We start from the raw sequence: 14,014 nt of genomic DNA, 5'->3' as shown, positions 1-14,014 counted from the left end.
CATAATAATTGGGAATTCCTACCAGTGTTTCCTGCTTATTATTTCACAAGAGAAGCTCTGATTATGTGTCTGCATAACTAGGGGAATCATCTCGAAGGCGAGGCTGAGAATTTACAGGGTAGCCAGGCGGTATTTACACTGGCTAACCTCTTTGTCTTTCCCTTTCTCTCTCTCTAAATTACGGCATGTCTCTGGACAAGGAAAGGCACCTGCACTGTGTGTAGTTGTAGAGAAATTTAAATTGAGCTTCTCTCGTCCTTCCACATTGGTGTCTTCTAGATCCTCCTGGCATTCAGCATCATTGAGCTACACCAGGCTTCCCTAAACAAATTGAAGGAACGTCTCCGCTTCGAAGTCGAGGCACTTTCTTTACATCTAGTGGGACATCGCCTTTGTCTTTGCTGAAGTAACTATCAAAAATAAGCTGCTTCTCGAAGTGTCGTGCACATATTTTGTCCATTGCTTTAAGTGCTCGCTTATTTCAGGAATTTTTTGACACCACTGGTGCAGTAGTTGTAGATCAGATAGCGAAGCGAAGAGCGAAAAGTTTTCGTGTCCTTTTCCTATAACCAGATTTACAGCCAGGAACAAAACACTGTGCTGTTGCTCAGTCTCTTCACGCACAAGTATCAAGATACCTTGTTCCATCAGGCATGAATAAACATATACTGCAGACATGGTAAACAAAGCGAGGAAGACGATAATTTCGCACCTTCGCTTCCGCGCAGACGTAGAGGAGTGAAAAACAAGTACTTCTGTTGTGTCTTTTTGTACAGCATCATTTATCGTCTGTTTTCTTTAAAGACATCTAAAAATGTTTCGTAGGCGTGCATAAAAGCGCTACCGCGTGTTTATTTGCGCTTTTATTATTTGTGCGCATATATTTTTTTGTGTTTGATTGCTGTCAAATTCAGACAGACGAGGGTCCACGCTTGTAGCAGACGACAGGCTCTACGGGTGCCGCGCTGCCGGTCTCCGCCACTTAGCGCATGCGCACATGGAAGCAAGCTGTTGAGTGTTTTCCACGCGCCTTGACAGATGGCGCTACGCGATGTATAATTTACGTTACACGGTTTGTCCCGAGCGAATGCGTTGCGCGGCGGCAGAGTCGGCGCTCCTGTTTATCTTACTCCGTGGTCTGCTGTGACCCGGTCGCAGCAGTCATGAATTTCGGCTGGCGCAGTGCAACCGGCGTAGCGTGGCTGGCCGCGAACGATGCTGGCCCGCGCGCCGATAACGTTGGACTATGAATGGGCCTTTACTGAGCGCGGCTCTCTTGTCTCCGGGACCGGGCGCAGTGACCTTGCCGAGCGCAGCTCCTACGTGCGTAGGGAGCGAATCGTTTAAGGCGCGTTGAATGTGAGGCGGTGTCTGGGCCACGCCAGCCGCACTTTATTATTGTAGCATTTGTTCTAGTGGCGGAAAGCCTTGCAGTAGTGGTGGTGGCGCCACAGTGCGGCGGCTTCATGCAACATATCGAGCTCTCCCATAGAGTGACGGCGGAGTTTCGTGACCAGAAAAAGTATTGAAGCTAGGCTCACACATGGTGGTGATGTCACGCTGAAAAGTGGGCCGATCCCGGTGATAGAATCCAAGCTTAATGACACATACCCCGGTGGGCTCGGGGACCTGTAACGCGCCCTTGAACTACCCTTGTCACACGTGGGACTCAAAGAGACAAAATCACCAACCCTGTCGATAAATTGGGGGTAAGCGAAGCTTGTCGTCCGATGATTCTAGCGTGAGGGCTTCCGAAGCCCAGGCGAAGTCCCGCGGATCCCGAGTTGCGGGAGCGTGATGTTGAGGCCAACCCCGAGTTTAGGGCAAACAAAGCGGAACACCTGCAACAGCAGCGTCTTGCTTCGCTTATTTTCTCGACAGGGCTGGAGATCTAGCATTTATCTAGCATTTTTCTATACATATCCTTAATTTCTTCTTTTTCCCCTTCAAAATCTACCTTGTACCGGTACCTATAACTGCAACAGATCCGGTCGCATCAATTTCTTCTCTGCTCCACCAGTACTGTCTCTTGCTTATATCGACTGCTGACCGGTAGTTAAAACCCAAGCGCTTCTGGGAGTTGCACGTTACCTACGGTTTTCACTGGGTAGATCCCATCACATTCCATTAGGATGTGCTGAGTGGTCTCTGGATCTTTACTGCACCATACACATGCCTCGTCTAGTTCCGAATATTTGCTCCGGTATGTTTTGGTCCTTAGGCAACTGGCTCGAGCCTCAAATAGCAAGGCACTGCCCTTTGTGTTATTGTACAAGATTTTCCCTTCTAATTTCTTTCTTCTCATTCTTGTAAATCTCCATTTTCCTTTTTGTTTCCATTCTTTGCATCCAATTCACGGTCTCTATTTCTCTCACTTTCTTTCTGATGACTCCTGGTTGTCTATCTACAGTTTCGATTATCCTGTACTTGGTTGCCAACTTCCTTGACCACTTCCTCCATTCTGTGTCCACGCTTTTCATGTATAGATACTTGTGCACTTTAGCCGCCAATTTATTTTCATCCATGTTCCTGAGCCTTTCTTCAAAACTAATTTTGCTCTGTGCTTCTCCGACTTCAAAAGAGGCCCAACCCTTGTCTCACCCTGCACTACCTCATTTGTGGTATTACCGTGGGCTCCGAAAGCCAACCGGCCTACTAATCTTTGGTTAATTCCAAACCAGACAAGATATCAGATTTTAAGCATAGAATGGCATTTGCGAATCTTAGCGATGGCACCAATACTCCTTTCCATATTCCATGCACCACCTCATACTTATTGTGGCCCCACAATGCTCTGTGTTTCATTATTGCTGCATTCCGCTTCCCCTTTATTTTCAGGTTATCTTCGTGGTTGCTTGAATAATTCTTTCCTTCGTTTATGTGTACGCCGAGGTACTTATATTGCTTCACTATGGGTATTACTTGCTGTTGAATTGACACCACGAAGTTACTCGTGTGTTCATTAAAGATCATAATTCCTGATTTCTCTGTGCTAAACTTAAGGCCTAGATTTGTCGCTGCATTCCCACAGATATTTGCAAGTATCTGTAAATCTTTTTTATTGTCCGCTAGTAGCACAATGTCGTCTGCGTACATCAGTCCAGGGACCTTCTGTTTCACCATTTGTCCATTACGCATGCAGCATAAATCAAAACCTAATTCGCTGTTTTCCAGTCGTCTAGCGTAAACGTAAAGCGTGAACAACAATGGTGACAGAGGGCATCCTTGTTCCAATCCTGGGTGAATTCCCACCATTTCATTACCTTTTCGACCTTCCCATACCACCTGTACTTGGTTGTCTCTATATATCTCCCTCAACAGCTCCACGAAATCGTCATCTATGCCTTCGTGCTCAAGAATATCCCATAACAATTCCCTGTCTACGGTGTCATAAGCTCCTTTAATATCTAGAAATGCTATCGATGTAGGTATTTTCCGAGCTACTGAAATCTCTATGCACTGAGTTAGTACAAACATCCTCTTCGTTTTCATCTTTCAGAATTCCCCTGGCACCTATTTATTTTGGTTTGAGTGGAGTATTGTTCTGTTCAGGCCAGGCAGATGCTTGTCTGCCTGGCCTGAAGCCATCCTGTAGTTCCCCCAATACATCGTTTTTCTCCACCCACTTCGACAGTTCCAATATTATGGCTTGCATTGCCATTCTATATATCACCGACGTTACTGTAACTGGCCTGTACGAGCTCGTCCTATCCTTATCTCCTTTGTAGATGAGATTCATCTTGCTTTCACACCATCCAACGGGAATTTTGTTTGTTCTAATCACTTGCTTTATGGCATTAGTCAGCAGTGCCTTGCTTTTTGGACCGAGGTTTTTGATTAGCTGTATTGGGATTTCATCGGGTCCTGCTGCCATGTTGTTAGGGACATTTTCTGTAGCCTTTTTCCAATAAAAGCTTTCTATGCTAAATTTTGATCTCTCAGGCCTCTCTGCTGTTGCTGGATCTGAACTACGCTTTTTCTCGTGCCGAAGTTATGCCTGATAACGTCTGTGATGTACCGCAGCGCGTCTCCTTCGTAAAGGTTACCGTCTTCATCCCTTATGGGCAGACTTTCTCATTTTTTAAAGTCACAATTAGCTTGCATGCGTGGTTCTAATCATGACTGAAAATGAAAAATAACAGTTATTTTTACGTTTATCAAAATTTCTTAGGATCGGGTCATATCGCGGTAACCAGAACAATACTCCACTCAAACCGAAATAAATAGGTGCCAAGGGAATTCTGAACCGGTAACCAGTACAATGAATAAGCCGATCTTCAAAAGGCGAATCAAGATAAATCAATTGTCTAGTGTTGCGCACTAACCGCAACTGAAAACAAGTCGTTCTGCCGGGTTTGAGTCCCTGGTTAAAATTACTACTGCGTTTTTCAATGATAAATCTACGCGCAGAGCGAAACATTAAGAAGCAGTCGATACATCCTTACATTTAGATGGCTTGTTCAGGTCTCTTGATGTCTGCACAGCATACCTCTCGTTGACGGCAGACAAGGACCTCTCAAAAAGCTTAAGCTCATCGTCTGAATTCAGGTAGCCATGGGAGAAGCCATCTTCATGATGATGTAACCCTTAGAGGTACTTTTCGGTCACCTTCTGTTGGTCAGGAGGCTCGCTTATCGTTGCATTCCGCGCTTTCACAAGCAAAACAAAACAATGCACGCCGCGAATATGATACACGCGCCAAGTTCTTGCTCACGTGGAACGAGAGGTACTTTTCGATCACCTTCTGTTGGTCAGGAGGCTCGCTCATCGTTGCATTCCGCGCTTTCACAAGCGAAACAAAACGCACGCCATGAATATGATACGCGCGCCAACTTCGTGCTCACGTGGAATGAACTGATCCGAACTGAGGCGCCGCCTGACCGCATGGCCAAACAGAGAGGGAAAAAATAAATAAAATGGTGATACGTCATCGAGGCGAGGCCCCACCCCTGCATGGATTTGTTGTGAAAACAGTCGCACCCTTGCGGTTGCCTGCTCTTTATGATCTTAAATTGTGCACCTACTCACCTGTTTTGATACATTGTTTCAAACCCACCCCTAAACCCACCTCTTTTGATGGCATCTTTAACGTATGAAATAATCTTTTATTCAAGCTTCATGTACATGAGGGACCCAGGCTGGCCAAAGCTTCCAGCGGACTTTTATGGCTAGCCTGGCAGTCTCTAAACACACTGACAATTTTTAATAACAAATTACAAAACTAGTTGCACAGGCTTATTACCAATTCCAGAATTTTGCCTTCATAATGAAACAAGCTGTACACTAGTATAGCCACTACAATATCCTATTCTGTAGTGTTTAGACGCAACCAAGGACGGAAAAAACAAAAAAAAAAACAAAAAAAAAAACAATCAGGACAGGAAAGAGCGTCACTTGCAACTAGTTTATTGAAAGCAGATAAGGGTCAAATTTATAGAAGAAGATGGCCTTGTGCGCACGTACATTTGCGCACGTAACTCAAAGTTTGCACCATTACCCAATCATATAGTGCAGAAACTGGCATTCAGTGCTGCATAAAGCCACAGACGTATCGCTGACACAGATGTCACGTTTCATAGCAATGAAATAAGTCTCCATTAACTCCCGTGCCAGGGAATCTTTGCTTTTGCCAAGAATGCACGGTCGGTGTGGTGTACGAAATTCCACTTGATTGCGGCAGGGTTTATATTGGTCAGAAAGGCCGTTGCATCATTGATAGGGCAAAAGAACACGAGCTGTCTATCAAGAATAAGATTAGTGCGCATTTACCTATGCACTGTGATTCCTGCACATGTGAGGCAGACTTTTTCAATATCCGTATTTTTGGTAAAAGCAAAGATTCCCTGGCACGGGAGTTAATGGAGGCTTATTTAATTGCTAAGACACGTGACACCTGTGTCAGCGATACGTCTGTGGCTTTACGCAGCACTGAACGCCAGTTTCTGCACTATATGATTGGGTAATGATGCAAGCTTTGAGTTATGTGCGCAAATGTAAGTGCGCACAAGGCCATCTTCTCCTATAAATTTGACCCTTGTCTTCATTGAATAAACTAGTTGCAAGTGACGCTGTCCTGATCGTTTTTCTTCCCGTCCTTGTTTGCGTCTTAACACTACGGAATGAGATGAACCAACTAGCCCAGCAACAAGTCCTGATTCACTACAATATCCGCTGCTCCCTATCATTATATTATTACACTGGACAACAAACTCACTAACACTGTCACACTAAACGACATTGTCAGCGCAAATGACCAGACAATGCTTCCGCGTGAAACAGTCGTCGGCAACACATTTGCTGACAGCATTGCCCGTTTCCCTCTGCTGATGTGCGCCGTGATGCCCAGGGAGTGAAGGAGTGCACCACCTGACATTTATTAGGCTTTCGGAGGAAGCACAGCATGCTCGCCTACTTGTCCTTGTCAAGTGGTGCCTGCTCCTTCAGGAACCTGCAACAAGGGAGGAATCATTACGATTTGCTAAACAGATGCTGCATTCCTTCTACACAAGTGCTGTACAACTTTTCACTCAGGATCACCCCGAACAATCGCATCTGCACAAACAGTGCTGCTGTATTACGTACAGCACTAACAACCGCGACATCGAAAGGGTCAGAAATCCAGCCGATTTTTTCCAGAAAACATCTGCCACCTCTGCTCTCCATCAAGCCCTCTAAAGGGACTGACAACTGCCAAGAATGTGTCTCGAGATTTTGGTGAAAATGAAAACACCATGATTTATATTGACCGAATCGAAGATGCTGTTCGCGGTTTAAGTAGCAAGTTATAATTTTGAATTGGCACAGAAAGCTGAAAAAAAAAACGTATGCCGCAACCAGTGGCGTTATTTGGGCCAACAGCACCCGGGGCAGTGGCCTGCCACGACGTTTCAAGCAACAAAGCATAATTTCATTCTTATGGCTTGCGTCAGCGTGTAGCTTGTTCTGTAGATAACTAATTATATTTACTTCTTTTTAAAATTCCCAAAGTAACGAGTGCACCACACAACTCAATTCAGCACATCACATGTAAAGCACATATTTATGTTTATTTTGTACTAACAGGCAGAAAAACAGGTGTGTGAATTTTTTTTTTTCATTTCAGGAAAGAACACTTCTAAAAAATACAGAGCAAATAGTATGCCAGATTAATGTCTAGATTAACATTATGAAAATAAACATGCACAAGAAAATCAAGAAATGCATGCATGTGTTTGCAGAGTGTATGCACAGCCCCGTGCAGTGCACATATACGTAGACTCGGAAGTATTAACGCAATAGATTAACCGCATATTTTAAGTGAACTTGAAAGAAACATCTTCAAGAAAACTTGAAAGGAGAGGAAAATGAAGACGGAGGCAAAAACAGTAGGCGACAAGGCGAAGAAAACAATCCGAGTAGAACATGTTGTATTTTGAAGGCGCTTTCATAAGAAAATTAAAGCACGCATTTATAATAATCTCACACTATCCGCTAGCGCAGTTGGTCCGGTAGGTAAGTATTTCTAAGTAGTTACAACGGGCATTTTTGTAGCGTTAGCTACACTGGCCTAGCCAAGCCCGTTTCGCGCGGCACATCAAGAGTCGTGCTGCGCATGCGCAAGGGTCAGTGATGTCACACGGCATGCGCACCGGAGCCACCGGAGCCGGCACCTCTCGCGCACTCCGCCGCCACCGCGCGCGGATCACCGGCGCCGGTCTGCGCATTCCAGAGGAGTGACGTCGTAGCCGTGGCAGACGCACTGGTGCCGGCGCTCGCTCGCTGTGCAGTCGCCGTCTGACGCTGCGCTGGAGCCGCTGCGCTTCTGACTGGCGTTTGCCAGTGTGGTATAGCCATGGAGAAGGAGAGCGCAAATGCTGCTCAACAGCGCAGAAGAACGGAGAAGCTTGACTCATAAGAATAATCTTATCTTAAGAATAATCTTAAGAATAAGTTAAGAATAATCAGCTGAACCTTTGCTAACGCTACGTATATCCTGGCATAGCCGAGCTAAGCCACTGCAACTTTTTTTTTAAAAGGGAGGGGTGAAATCTTGCATGCGAAAACCACGATATGAATATGAGGCAGGCCGTATTGAGGGATTCTGGATTAATTTTGACCACCTGGGGTTGTTTAACGTGCCCTCAATGCACGGTACACAGGCGTTATTGCATTTCGCCCCCATCGAAATGCGGCTGCCGCGGGCGGGATTTCAGCCTCGGTCTTAGCAGCGCAATGCCATTGTCACTACACCACCACGGCGGGTGTCCGAGTGCTGCACGGGTGTATGTGCTAAACATTTTATGTACCTCTGCGGGGCAACGTCTCTAATTATTATTTAATTTCAACTCCACATTCTAAAGCACCCCCAAGTTTAGCTAAGCACACCCTCCTACTAATTTCCATTATGTTATTTTCTGTAGTCAGCGCACAGTGCCACTACACCACTCAGCAAAAGGTGCCTTTAGGCTTTGATGAATGATTCGTTGCCATTTCACCACCTCCCCCCCTGGAGCTTTCTAGCGATGCCACTGGTCGCGACGCTTTACAGTGAAACTGTGGTAAATACTCGGGCTGCATTCTTACACTTGACCGCAGATTACTGTACGTATGTAGGCTGTTATTAGGTGTACCAAATTATTTATTTATTGTTTATTACATATAACATGATATAATTCTTATTATTACATGATAAACACAATCGCCACTTATTGTAGTGTCTTGCATTCTTGGTGAACTTCGGACGTATTGAGTGCATCTTTCTATCTCGCCATCTACGCCCGGTGCAGCCACCTCGGCGGCACAAAGCTCAACCAAACACAGAGCGAATATAGCAGTAACCAAGTGTATTCTACTTTGCTGCTGGCACATATTTTCGGCAGGAGCGTAATCTTGAACACGCTTAAAATGTCACTTGGTTACAGCAATATTAGCTCTGTGTTTGGCTGGCCCGTGCATGTCGATCAGGCCGCTCACATCTATGCTAAAGCTCCTTCATCACATCATGGAGGGGCTTTAGTTTACGCCTTCACCCATCCGTCAAAACGCCTGTGGTTAACCACAGACGAGCTGGCACGCTCTGACATGCTCAGCGTTGCGACAGAATGCTCGCAATGCACGCTGCTTGGATCGCTCTTGCTGGGGATGAACGGCCAGGCGGCTAGCGGAGAGGTTGGAGAGCCTTTGTGCGCTGGCTCCAAGATGACTGGAAGTAGACAACACGTCACATCATGACATAGAGCCAGCGAAGGTGGAGTCTTAGAGGAGGCACTGGTGGAGCTTAGCCCCGATCACTCGGCGAACAAGTTGAGGAGAAAAAGCATGTCTAGGGAGCAGGGTAACTTGTAATCGTCCATAGCTCTCTTGATATGAGACGCTTCACTTAAATTGTGACGCAAATGTTTTACTGTAGCTGTACCCTACGTGTCTACAAAATTTGTCCAAACCGTTTCCGGAAAGGCATGTCTCTAAAAATGCAATATTTTGAAAATCAATTAAAAAAAGGCCATCTTCAATTTTCTTTAAACTCTCCAGAATTAAAGCCAAGCACATGCCCTAATTCAATATATAAAAATACTTTGCATTATTTTTGTGAGGTCAGAGTTATAAAGCCAGAAAAGTGGCCGAAGTGACATTAACCACAAGAATGAGCAAGCCTGTGGCCATAATGCCAGGGTCATTATTTTTAGGCCGTGAATTGGTTCTGTTGTGGTCAGGAAATGATGAATTGACATAAAAACAACGAAGAGTTGATTTTGAAATGAAAATTATTATTATGTTTTCTCACGCAAATGACAAAAAAAGGCAAAAACTTGCACTAGGCCGCGCAAAGCTCAAGACACAGTGAAGCTGGCTGATTTATTGTGTCTCTTGGTTGTAGCTAGAATATCTCTCTCCCTCCTTTCTCTTTCTTTCTCCCAAAGAAAGTTCTGTTGCAATCGTCAGTACCATAAGGTTCCCATAAATGCACGTTCTGCAAGCGTGGGTGTATAGCGCCGTGGTTATGACGCTCGCCTTCGGACTATGGGTACCCGGGTTCGAATCCTGCCTTGCCAAGAATGTTCGTTAGTTAGTTATGCAAGGTCTTGTGGAGCAAAAGCAACTAAGGCTATGATGCGCCATGCACAGGTTGAAAATATATAATTTGATAAAAGTGCTTCAAGCAACAAAGATCATTTACTTTAAAATTTGTTTAAGAACCCTGTTTCATCTAAAAAATTTAAAACATCGTCTAGAGATACAAGTGCATTTTCAGCTAGGATCAGGGATGGATGAAGTGGTGTTAGTGTTTTGTAAAGTTCATAAAAATATTTCTGTCTTTTTTCCTCCAACGCCGGACATGTTATTAAAATGTGATTCACAGCTAGGGATTCTTGGCAGTGATCACAAACCGTTTGTTGTTCATTTTTCAATAAAAAGTTATGTGTGAGATGTGTGTGTCCGATGCGAATGCGACATAGAATGACTTCCATGAAACGTTCCTGGTGATAAGATGTCTTCCACTCCTGTAGTATGGGTTTTACTATTTGTAGTTTGTTATTTACTTGGCAGCCCCACTCGTGTTGCCACTTTGAGGTGATCGCAGCATGGACCACCCGGACACAGTCCTTGAATGGAAGATTTATTTGTCTAATTTTGTTACAGGCTGTGAGTGCTGCACATTTGTCCGCCTTTTCATTTCCCGGGATTCCCACGTGACTTGGAACCCAACAGAGATGAATTATTTTACCATGCTTTTCACATTTGCCGAGCATTCTCAGGATGCAGCCGAGAAAAGGTTCGCACTCTGATTTTCTATGGAGAGAATTAAGTGAACTAAGGGAATCTGTGTAGACAACTGCTTTTTTATAATCTTCTGTTACTATATTTTCCAAGGCCATAAGCAGGGCATATACTTCGGCTGTAAAAACCGAAGCAGACTGTGGCAACCTAAGACAATTTTCCCAGTGTTCCGATACAACTGCGCTTTCAACATGTTCATTTGTCTTGGAACCGTCAGTGTAAAACTCGGTGTAGTCATGTATTTATTTTGTAATTCTAAGAAATCTTGCATTATGTGTTCAAGCGGTGTTTCTTTTTTCTTGTGGCATGTTAGGGTAAAATCGCAAAAATGTGCGAAACCATGCCATGGGGGGAGTCTGTTCGGTCTTTCGGCGACCTTGAGAGCCTCGCTCGGAACATTGTAGCTTTGGCACATATCTTCGAATCGAAGGATAAGTGGTCTCACGCTATGTGGCTTGTTAGCATAGTGTGTTCTGTGTGTGGTGTAAGTAACAAGAGTGTGGCATATATGATTAGGTTAAGCTGTGATTCTGAGCACGTATGAAATTGTAAGAAAAGCTCTTCGGTGCTCCAAACAGGGTTCGTTACTGTCGGCATATAGGCTTTCTACTGGTGAGGTTCTGTACGCACCAGTTGCTAAGCGTAGTCCGTGGTTGTGCGTGGGGTCAAGACGTTTGATGTACGACTGCCTTGCTGACCCGTAAACTATGCAACCGTAGTCAAGAATGCTGCGCACGACAGAGCGGTAAATACGTAACAGGCATGTTCGGTCGGCGCCCCAATGCTTACGATATAGGACCTTCAGGATGTTAAGTGCTTTGTTTGCCTTGGTTTTTACGCTGTTAATGTGGGCGATAAAGTTCAGTTTACTATCAAAAATGATTCCCAAGAACTTTTGCTCTTGCTTAACCGGTAACGGGCTTTGATTTAATTTGAGAGCTGGGTCAGGGTGTAACCCCCTTTTTTGTGAAAATACCACTGCCACAGTTTTTTGTGTAGAAAACTGAAATCCATTTTTATCGGCCCAGTGCGTCAACTTGTTAACTGTTATCTGGATTTGCCTTTCGCATGTAGACATACCCGAGGCACGGTATGCAATTTGAAGGTCGTCGACGTATAAAGAGTACATGATGTTGGGCGGTATAACTGAATTTACGGAGTTCATCTTCATCACGAAGAGAGTAGTGCTTAATACGCAACCCTGTGGGACGCCATTTTCTTGGACAAAGACTCGGGACAGTGTTGCTCCCAGACGGACTTGAAATGTTCGGTTTGACAGAAAATCGGCCAGACAGTTGAGCATTCTGCCGCGTATTCCTAGTGTTGCTAGATCTTGTAAAATGCCATACCTCCATGTGGTGTCGTATGCTTTTTCTAGGTCGAAAAACACCGCTAGGCAGTGCTGTTTATAAAGGAATGCCTCACGTATGGTGTGTTCAAGATGAACGAGATGGTCAGTTGTTGAGCAGCCTTTCTTGTAACCACACTGATGAGTGTCTAGTAAGTTATCGGTTTCGAGAACGTATGTTAGTCTTATATTTATTATGCTTTCGTAGGATTTAGCGAGGCAACTTGTTAGTGCTATAGGTCTGTAGCTGTTAGGTGTATTTGGTGACTTTCCCGCCTTCAGAAAGGGAACAATAATAGCCCTTTTCCACTCTGCAGGCATTTTACCCGTTTCCCAGATCGTGTTAAAAAAACGCAACAAGGCCTCCACCGCTTTCTGGGACAAATGGGCCAGCATAGCGTAATGTATTTTGTCAGGACCCGGTGCTGTTTTCTTACCCGAAGAGATTATTCTGTTTATTTCGTGGAGTGTTAAGGGGGCATTGAACGGTCTATCTGAACTTCCCGTTGTCGGAAGCTTTTGTTTTTCGGCGGACTGTTTGTGTTTTAGGAATGTTGTGGAATAGTTTGCTGAGCTAGATATGGTGTAGAAGTGCTCGCCTAATATGTCTGCTTGTTCCTGGAGACTTGTTTGTGTGCCTGGAGTTGACAGTATGGGGATCGTGTAGGGAGCATAGTTGCCCCTAAACTTGCGAACCTGGTCCCACATTCTCTTGGATGTTATTGAACTGTTAATCGAGGAGATATAGTTTTTCCATGAATTTCGTTCCGCTTGTCTACGGATATACCTCGCCTTTGCTTTCGCTTTTTTGAATAATAAGAGATTATCTTGGGTTGGGTACCTTCGGAAGATACCCCACGCTTTGTTTTGAAGTTTTTTAGCTTCTGTACATTCATTCGTCCACCAGGGTTTTAGTTTTTTACTCACGAATCCAGAAGATTGGGGAATAGCCTCTTCCGCCGCAGCAACTATGCAAGCAGTAATCCTCTCATTCGCTTTGTCTATGCTTAGGTCATCTAAGATAACTTTTTCTAAACTGGCTTTTTCGGTGAAGAGAGGCCAGTTTGCTAGGTGCAGTTTCCAACGGCGTGGCCTAGAAAGTGTTATAGGCAGTACGCATGTTAGTTTTATGACTGCAGGCATATGATCACTACCGTAGGGATTATCTATTACAGTCCAATGAAGATCGGTGAACAGAGATGGGGAACACATTGCCAAATCGCTCCTGTGCTAGGGGAACAGGCCGCACCAGTATTTAAAAGGCATAGTTCATTACTTAGGATAAAATCTTCGATTGTTAGTCCCCTATGGTCAGTTTTTTTGCTGCCCCGGCTATCAGAAATGGTTCCGGTAGCTGGTCTAAAATCAGGTCTAAATCTCTTACAGTGAACTGTGTGTGTGGAGGAATATAGAGGGAACAGATGGTAATGGTTTTATGTGCTAAAATGGTGACAGCAGCGGCTTCTATGTGGCTATTAATGGTTACTGCTCTAGCTGGAATTCCGTGTTTCACAACCACACCGCCCGAAAGCCGGTTAGCTTGGGTACGGTCGCACCGTACAACAGTGAAGCCTTTTAAGATATTAATGTTTTTGTCACATATAGGCACAAAGCCACAGGGGAGAGGTTATTCAGTATATCTCTTATGTCACCTAAGCTGTGTAAAAGTCCTCTGCAGTTCCAGTGGATAATAAAAGCCATTTTAAAACATAAAGGTAAAAAATGGCATTATGATTCTATAAGATGTTAGGTGACATAGGTGTGGAGAGGGTTATTAGAAAGGAGGGTTATCACTTTTTTAATTAACGTGGTTATTGGGACTTTGTCCCTCTTGGCGCGCTCGAGAGAGCGCTTGTCCTTCGGTGTCGACGACACCGGGGTTTTTGCGTCGACCTCCATTGCTCTCTC

The 14,014-nt window shown here is 44.6% G+C and overlaps 1 protein-coding gene across 1 annotated transcript in view; it reads right to left on the bottom strand.

Moving 5' to 3' along the window:
* Positions 1-5,084: 5,084 nt before the first annotated feature.
* Positions 5,085-14,014, bottom strand: part of LOC119445370 (28S ribosomal protein S23, mitochondrial) — a 63,659-nt gene continuing 54,729 nt past the window's right edge. The window contains exon 4 of the mRNA XM_037709674.2: positions 5,085-6,448. Coding sequence (XP_037565602.1) covers positions 6,409-6,448 — 40 coding nt within the window. The 3' untranslated portion in view covers positions 5,085-6,408. The remainder of the gene's footprint in view (positions 6,449-14,014) is intronic.

Source organism: Dermacentor silvarum, chromosome 3 (genome assembly GCF_013339745.2).
Source record: "Dermacentor silvarum isolate Dsil-2018 chromosome 3, BIME_Dsil_1.4, whole genome shotgun sequence".
In the NCBI taxonomy this organism is placed as follows: domain Eukaryota; kingdom Metazoa; phylum Arthropoda; class Arachnida; order Ixodida; family Ixodidae; genus Dermacentor; species Dermacentor silvarum.
The sequence above is the reverse complement of the archived record's forward strand: the minus strand, read 5'-3'. Positions and strand labels throughout refer to the sequence as shown.